At 34.5% G+C, this 8,270-nt stretch overlaps 1 protein-coding gene across 1 annotated transcript; it reads right to left on the bottom strand.

The window, feature by feature from the left end:
• Window positions 1–705: 705 nt before the first annotated feature.
• LOC121264124 lies at window positions 706–6,345 on the bottom strand. The gene is made up of 9 exons (XM_041167194.1): window positions 6,327–6,345; window positions 6,075–6,174; window positions 4,583–5,080; window positions 3,326–3,491; window positions 2,197–2,491; window positions 1,749–1,821; window positions 1,592–1,682; window positions 1,421–1,500; window positions 706–1,221 (listed from the first exon to the last, which is right to left on the bottom strand). Exons 2-9 carry the CDS (start codon window positions 6,156–6,158, stop codon window positions 973–975), a joined length of 1,536 nt encoding a protein of 511 aa, XP_041023128.1. The 5' UTR covers window positions 6,159–6,174; window positions 6,327–6,345; the 3' UTR covers window positions 706–972.
• Between the last annotated feature and the right edge of the window lie 1,925 nt (window positions 6,346–8,270).

Raw genomic sequence — 8,270 nt, 5'->3', positions numbered from 1 at the left:
CAAGGTCTTCTGAGAAGGGGCGCAGATGTTAAAGACTTCAGGGTTCAAGCCCATCTCATGGGGACAGAGTTGTAGTCGACAGGGATGTTGAGAGAGAACTTAGCCTAATGGGCAGGGATCGTGGGCCTATGTTGTCGTGGGTTATCCTAGTGAATATGGAATTATCTTAGTGTAGTATTAGTTAACTTGTTTACATTGTATCAATTGGGGCCAATTGGCATGTTCAAGGGCACCCCTATCATTTGCTTATTTTCTGTTTTGATTTTGGCTACTTGTTTGGACATAAGGTTCTGGTTTTACACAGAGAAAAGAATACGAGGCTTAACGCCAATTTGGAGGTGCTGATTTTCTCAAAAAATCAAAGTGTTCTTTGTTTACAATTTACATTGCATTTCTAATTTGGGACTCTTAACATGGGTAGGCTGCTCCAAAGTGGTTTTACCTTCATTATAAAAAACCATTCTCTTGTGGTTGGCTTGTTTTGCTTTATCATTTATATTTAGGTTTATTCCATATTGCGATTTGATTCATATGGGCTGATTCGATATCTAAGAAATATTGCTAATATTTGACATGAATTACAATTGGAAGAATTGTTGCATGCACCTAGTCACCCGTATTACTTAGGATCAATCTTATAATTTCATAATAGCAAAGCAATCCTGGAGCCAATAACTGAATAAAAAGCTGCACTCGGAAACAATATTGTAGAATTTTCATGCATCTTTATTAATTCACAAGAATATTACAATCAGTTGCACATCCCCTCCCCCTTTCTTCAGAGAAGAGAGTTGGGATTTGGAAGTCTTTTTATATTGAATGCACTAGACCCGATAGCCAACACGAAGCTACAGAATTCAAAACCATCAAATCATGTAGCGTTTTGTTTATTGTTTTTTTTTTGTACGACTAAACCCACCCTCCTTAACGCTGCACTACTTGTGGCATTAATGAGTTCTAAAATACCCGCCATCAGCTTCTATGGATAGCTTCTACATCTCCCCTTCCACTTACATGGTGATGAGTATCCGCCTGAAATTGATCTGCAGTTTCAAGCAATTGATCTGGCTGCGTCACCTCCTGAGAACCCTGCTGTTGATTTGATTGAGACAAAGACCTCCTCCACTTACAAACCTCAACAAGGATAGAATGTCCACACATTGTAACTCCAAACCCAGCAAGGGTGGCAACGAGAACAGATAGAACGGCCTGGATATGAACCTGTAGATCCCAGAAAAACAAATGTAACACTTCAAAAGGATCACCTAACTTTACATATTAGGAATGGATCCAACAATGATCAAACCTAGAACTCATAATTGGTTATCCTCTGTGTGTGTGTGTGTGTGTGTGAGAGAGAGAGAGAGAGAGAGAGATTAACAAGCCATGACATAATGTTAGCGATTGAAGACTTCCTTACAAATGAGTAAAAAAGATGTCCGAAGAGAACCACCAGACCAAATTGAATGGCCGCATAAACCCAGACATATTTTCTGCGTACTAAACATGAAAGTCAGAGTCAGTATAACATTGTCATGGCAGGATCCATTCACGCAGAGCATTGTCCATACAGAATACAAAGTCAGCCTACCCATTGTTGTGGCTGTCATGGATGCAAGAAGACCTAATATGCAGGAAAATGGGAGAGATATGGCTATTGCACCAGATCCCATTGTTGAAATCTGTTCACCTCATAATATTAGGAACCATAGGCTTGGAATATAGCATTTGGAAGTCAACGAACTTACCAGAAGCTGCTCCAGAAATGAAAAGTAAGCAAGCATGCTGACAATGACTAGAACTGGAACATCCTGCCATATCCTGACAAAGTATGGCATTAACTTCCAATTATATAATGTTAGAATGTTAGAAGATGATATTAAACAAACTTCAGACATAAGTTCGAGACTATTTAATTTGGCAAGTAAAATTACCGATGACTACCGGAAAAACCAATGTCATGTCTTTTCAAATTGTAATTGTCAACTAGAATTAAACTAAATGTCAACCAACATTTTTAACTTACAGTCTTTAGTCTTCAAATCTATGTATAAGACAATGAAAAAGACATCAAACTTGATTTAGTTTAATTGTAAGCCTTTGTTTGGAGACTTTGGCAGGAAAACAATGAAAGAAATAAAGACAAATCACGATACCGTTGCCCACTACTATGCAGCATGGAGAACTTTTACTTGCCTATATCTAGGAACATCAGCTTGTTGACCACTCTCTTGCAAGTTAAGGACCTGACAGTTTTGAATTCGTAGAAGCGTGACAGGTAGGTTCTGAACTTCTTGCTTGCACACATCACATATTTTATTACCTTTAATACTAAACCATTTTACAGCGCATTCTTTGTGGGCCAAAGCAAGTTCACCTTTGCAACTACATTCCATCTTGAAGGTGTCAGCACCCTCACCCAGCTCAACATAGCAGATTCTACAAACAGCATCTTCTTCAGGAATATCTTCACCCTTATCACCATTCCCATCTGAACCACAAGACTAAGATAAGGCATAGGTTGGTTATCGTGCGGTACAAAACTGGGTCAGACTAAAAACTGAAATCTGAAACTGCAGGCAATTAGCATATATCCTAACTAGCGTTGTGCAGGTTATTGCCATGATGATTGTCATCTTGACAATTTTTTTCTTTTTTTTTTTATAAGTATCCTCTTGACAAATGATAGGGGATATACTGCAAAAAATATAATTAAAATATGCGAATAAACAGGTACATTTAATGGGCCCTTCATAAGACCATATATTTACATGAGAAATGATATTTGCAATCATAGAGTGCGCAAGCGCTGTACACTCCTTTTGAAAAAAATGAGTAAACATGGCACCCACATAAAAAATTCAATTTTTTAATGGTGGACCCCACTCTTTTTCAAAAGAAGAGTGCGGCACTTGCACAACTCATGACTGTATCTAGCATTATTCTATTTACATACAGTAGGAGCTTTTTGTTACTTTTTTATAGTAGGAGCTTCTATAACAGAGACGGCTCCGCCAATAGGAGCCATGAATCCAGAAAGGCAGCAAAGAAGTGATATTTTCTTTACTTTCACATTTATACTGTGCTTTTTGGTGAACCACGTTGGCACTAATGTCTTGCTACCATTTCTAGGATATGAAGATCTTTGTAACGAGCTAAGTGCAGTTCACCACAATTTTTAAGTTGATGCAGCCAATCAACCCACAAAGGCCTTCTATTGATTTTGAATTATATTGATAACAAGCAAGAATAATTGCAAGAATTAATTTTCAAACATAACACTTCTCAATGGAGGGGGAGAGAGAGTGTGTGAGAGTAAATTTACCCGTATCATCTTCTAGGGATGTCTTTGTTGTTGTTGTGACAGCCCCTTCAGCCCTCCGTGGTGTGGTGAGAATTACACGAAAACCACCACGTACAGACAAGCTACCTTCTTTGCTAAGCTCAGGGACTGAACGAGAACGGTGAATAGATTGCCAGCCCCCTCCTTTCTGTATAGCGAGGAATTATGTAAGAATCAAGTAGAGAAGCGGACGATATGTATATTGGACGGATTTCAACATGCCAAATTTTTTTGATAGGTATTTCGACATGCCAAATTACAATGCATGATAAATAAATTAGTTAACTAAAATACAATATATGGATAAATCTTAACAAAAATAGGATTGAAAGTTGACAACAAAGTACTATGAGGTCATGCGCCACTCTGGATGCTGTGCACTTTGACTGCTTAATGAATTTAAGAGACACATTAACTGTAGAGAGGGATTAACAAAGCAGTGAGCTATAGACCACAAACGCAGAAGAAATTTTTTCTTATTTTTAAAAAAAAGAAAAGAAAGAAAGATCGAATGGATACAACTAAATTCTAGGTACCCTTGCTAGGCTCTGCCAATGAAACTTGTGCGATGCACCATTGGACTGGTGAACCTACTAAAATCATCCCTGGTCAAACTATGCCTAAAACCACTGTAATCATAACTTTGATAACAACCTTTCGTATGGGAAAATGTGTTCTAGGTAACAACCTTTTTTTCATCTTAATAAAATGTTATCTTATCAAAAAACATTTTCTATGTAATGAACATGTTCTGTATTGATCTGAGGGGTGAAATATATAGTACCAAAGAAGATGGAAAGTCAAGAAATGCTTTGCATGCTATGCGTTGCCAATCATACAAGATTTTGACAAAAGAATTCTGAATAACACAGACATTGGTATCAACCTAGATATCATAAAGCATCAGCAAGAAAGTCAAGTCCACTATGTACAGAAAAACAAAAGAAACATACAATAGGATTGCAGCAGCACCAATGTCCTTAAATCACGAAATTTTCAAATAGTAAAGAATTTAAATGTGATTTTGCTACCTTTTTTTTTGTGATTAATCAACTGAATTTCTTCATCTACAGAATAAACTAGTTATAAGATGCATAAATTGGAACCATAAAAAAAGGAAGATTCTGTCACAATGATGATCACCATCTATAATGTTAAAGAATTCCATAACACAACATGATCATTTAAGGCACTCAAAAACGAAATAATCAGTTCGAAAGCGAAGCGGTTAATACTTACAACAGAACTTAATGGACTCATCACGTTCCCTCCATGCATAGACTCTGGATTTGAGTGAGCGGTTGGGCTTACAGGTAAGGATGATGCTGTATTCATTTTTGACGTAAATAGCTTTGTAAGAGACAATGTCCTTGAAATTGGACGCTTTTCCCATATCCTTGCAGGTGAATCTCCTAGTTGTATAATGGCTGCCTTCTCGATGTCTGAAGTATTACTTTGACGTTTGAAACTTAGTTTTGGTAGAAGGGTTTTTATGATTAGTTTATTTTTTGATGGTGAGGGCCCTGGGGACCAATTAACTTTCGCAGAGCTAGGGCTCGGTAATGGAGAAAAATTTACTCTTTTAGGAGTACGACTTGGTGTTTGGGGCATGCTTATTCTCAAATAATCCTCTCTGGTGTCCTCAATAACCATCGATTCTTCCTCCGATACAAGATTTTTTGGACTCTGGTGTTGACCAGGTGAGGTTTCTTCAACAATTTCGCTCAATTCTTCAACCTATGAAGGATAAATAGAACAAAGACTGCCTTGAGTCAGCATGAAAGAAAAACACTCATTAATTTTTTGTAATCAACCTAATAGTGATATGTGAATATCAATCCTACATGGAGAAATTACAAAAACTGACTATTGAGAATTAGCATCCAACAATTTAAATTGACTAATATGTCAAATTGACAGTGCCACACAGCATTGAGGCACAACTAAAAGGGCCATGAATTAAGGTCATGCAAAATACGAAATGACATATTGACAGTAAAATTTTTCTGTTTAAAATTCATGGCTCTATATAAAATTCATGTATGCGAAATTCATGGCTCTATTTTTCTGTTTTTCTCATTGAAATTCATCGGTGACCCTATAATTTCAATGAGAAAAACTTACTCAGAACTCTTGAGTTGAAATGTATGAGCGTTAAAACGGTTTTAGATTAATTGTGTATGCTTGGTACAAGCCTGCACACTTACAAATCGGTGCTTTAAAATCCAATTCTAGAAAGTGCAACTCGGGATTTGCTGAGTGTCACAGATACAACTGAAGATTACTGTGCAAGTCAGTTGACAATGGAATTAAGACAGAATTTCTTCCAGGGCTTCTGTCCGGATGTTGTGTTAAAACCAATTTTTCCCAATCCCGTAATCTTGAATCGTCTATAAAATCGATCCTTAGAAACCATTATATCAGAGAATTACAAGAGGGCCCGCTAAATGTGTTGTTAAGCTAGTTTCAACTGGAAAATTGGTAAAAACTACACAAAACGCATAAGTCAGAGAGAGAGAGATTATACTTCATATCAGAGAGCCAAAAAAATAAAAAAAAGAGAGAGAGAAGGACTCTGTGTACGGGTACCAATCACATATTTTGCGAATAAAAAGCAAACCCCATTTCCAAGTTCCAACTTGGTGACACAAGTCTATGAATTTCACTAGAAATGCTAAAGAAAAGGCAGACACAGCACAGAAGTGTAAGCGGAGGAACCAAAACAAAGTACCCGTCGAGTGGAAGGATCATCTTTGCTGGTAGCGGAAGCGCTTTGGTCATTCTGCTTAGCAAAGGGTTCCTTATCATTTTCCATATCCAGTGAAGAATTTCTGATAAAGAAAAAAAAAAAAAAAAAGTAACTGCAGGAGGCCACAACTTTGAGCAACAGCGAGAGCCGAAAACCAAAACAGTGAAATATAATGAAAGAATCTGACAAAAATGGCTTGGAAATTAGAGGAGATACAAGGAAGACAAATGGCACCTCAGAGTCGGATGGAGCCAGATGGAAGTGAAACTGATATTCTATCTATATACGAGTTTCTTTCCTTCTAAATGGGCCCCCGGCTTCCGACAGACATGAAAATGACACCGAAGGCTGGGGAGGGCCTGAGGCGGGCACTTCGTACAGAATATTTAATCAATAAATATTTAATCAATACCATTCTTTCTATATATTATTTATACCGATTGATGTGACTTATTTTAAATAACCATAACTATATATTTATGCTAATCACTTAAATAAAAGTCACTTAAAATGCACAATGTCAACCAATGTTATTCTTGGCCTATAAACTTGATTAGATGATCAAACACGACAATATTATTACGAAAAATAATATTTCTAGTCATGGAATGTATAAATGTCGCGTACTTTTTTAAAAAAAATAAATAAATAAATATAAGACACACATAAAAAATTTAATTTTTTAATAACGAACTCCACTATTTTTCAAAAAAGGAGTGTGCGACGTGATTAATGCAAATTATTGTTTGATGTCAAAAAAAAAAAAAAACGCTTACACGATCTATGATTATATCTAGTATTACTCTACTAATATTATCCATCTAAAATATATCATCTTTAATTATATATACTGATATGACTTATTTTAAGTAATTATTTGTGTTAATTATTTAAATAAAAAGATTACTTAAAAAGCATAATTTCGATTGATGTGATTAGTACGATAACTTAAAAATGAAAAATAATATTTCTCAAATATTGTAACTAATGTTCCTAATATATATCGAATATTCAATGGACGGCTAGATATTAGAAATTTGCTTCAATTTTATATGGTTGGTGATAATCAATTGTATTGATCTATCATATAAAATTACTTAAATTATAATAAACATTGCAATTAAATGATTAATATTTAAGGGTCGGTTTTAGAAATTAATAATATTCCATGTTAGATTGGGCCATATTGATAGTATTATTGTGACTAAGGATATTATTGTGACTAAGGAAATATGAATAAAAAAAATTATAATTAAGGAATATTATTTTTGGGTTAACGCCCTTTGTGTGTTCTAATTTCTTTGGGTGAAATGGGGGATCGATGCACTATCATAAAACAAAACGTGAGGGGGATGCTGTCTTTTAAAGAATTAGTTGTTGGTAAATAATGAATTAAGAGAGATATAAATTAAATTGCTTTGTAATAATGATCTTACATATTTGGCTCTAAATGTGTTGACAAAAGTATACCCTATATTATAAATTTGAAAAATGCTACTTAAATCGATAAAAATAATCGATTGAATTATTTATTTATTTATTTATTTTTACTTAAGGATTAAGAAAATGACTATTAGTGAATTGGTATTTTTTAATTTCAATCTCATCGATCAAATTTCATCGGTCCATCATCAGTCTCAGTAGCATTACCCTATAAATTTTCATCATTTTTTAATTTAGATACATTTTAAGTAACATTTAGATAATTAAGATACTAAATTATCAAAATTTTCAATTAATATTTCAAACTATCACATTTTAAGAATTTGTACTAAAATTGTTTTTTTTTTTTTTTCATTTTTTGAGTTTTATATGAATAAGAAAATAGTTACAAAATGACGAGGAAGTGGGTAGAAAATGATGAAAAGTGAAAAAAAAGTATGATAGAAGATAAAAAGGTGACCATTTTAAATGGTATAATGGCAGTTCTAATTATTTAAAGTACAAATTAAAAAGAATATGATTCAGAAATGAAATTATTGTTCTTTTTCAAAATACTTTGTACGTGTATTAATGGAAATGTCCTCTTCAGCAGTTTAATATGAATTATTATTGAGTTTGTAATCATCGTGATGTGTACTAAATTCCACCATTCTCATCATTGCAAATATAATGGCCATTGAATTAGTTTTGGAAAAATAATTGAAGCAATTGCCCAATATATTTTAGGCATGCTTT

This window comes from Juglans microcarpa x Juglans regia, chromosome 5D (assembly GCF_004785595.1).
Source record: "Juglans microcarpa x Juglans regia isolate MS1-56 chromosome 5D, Jm3101_v1.0, whole genome shotgun sequence".
In the NCBI taxonomy this organism is placed as follows: Eukaryota; Viridiplantae; Streptophyta; class Magnoliopsida; order Fagales; family Juglandaceae; genus Juglans; species Juglans microcarpa x Juglans regia.
The sequence above is the reverse complement of the archived record's forward strand: the minus strand, read 5'-3'. Positions and strand labels throughout refer to the sequence as shown.

Excerpts from the sequence above, each read along its gene's own strand:
- LOC121264124 (XM_041167194.1), bottom strand. The coding sequence starts at position 6,158 with ATGGAAAATGATAAGGAACCCTTTGCTAAGCAGAATGACCAAAGCGCT. Across the intron at positions 1,683-1,748 it reads CATTTCTGGAGCAGCTTCTG|ATTTCAACAATGGGATCTGG; the intron begins GTAAGTTCGTTG and ends TGAGGTGAACAG. Across the intron at positions 1,222-1,420 it reads GACATCTTTTTTACTCATTT|GTTCATATCCAGGCCGTTCT; the intron begins GTAAGGAAGTCT and ends TGGGATCTACAG.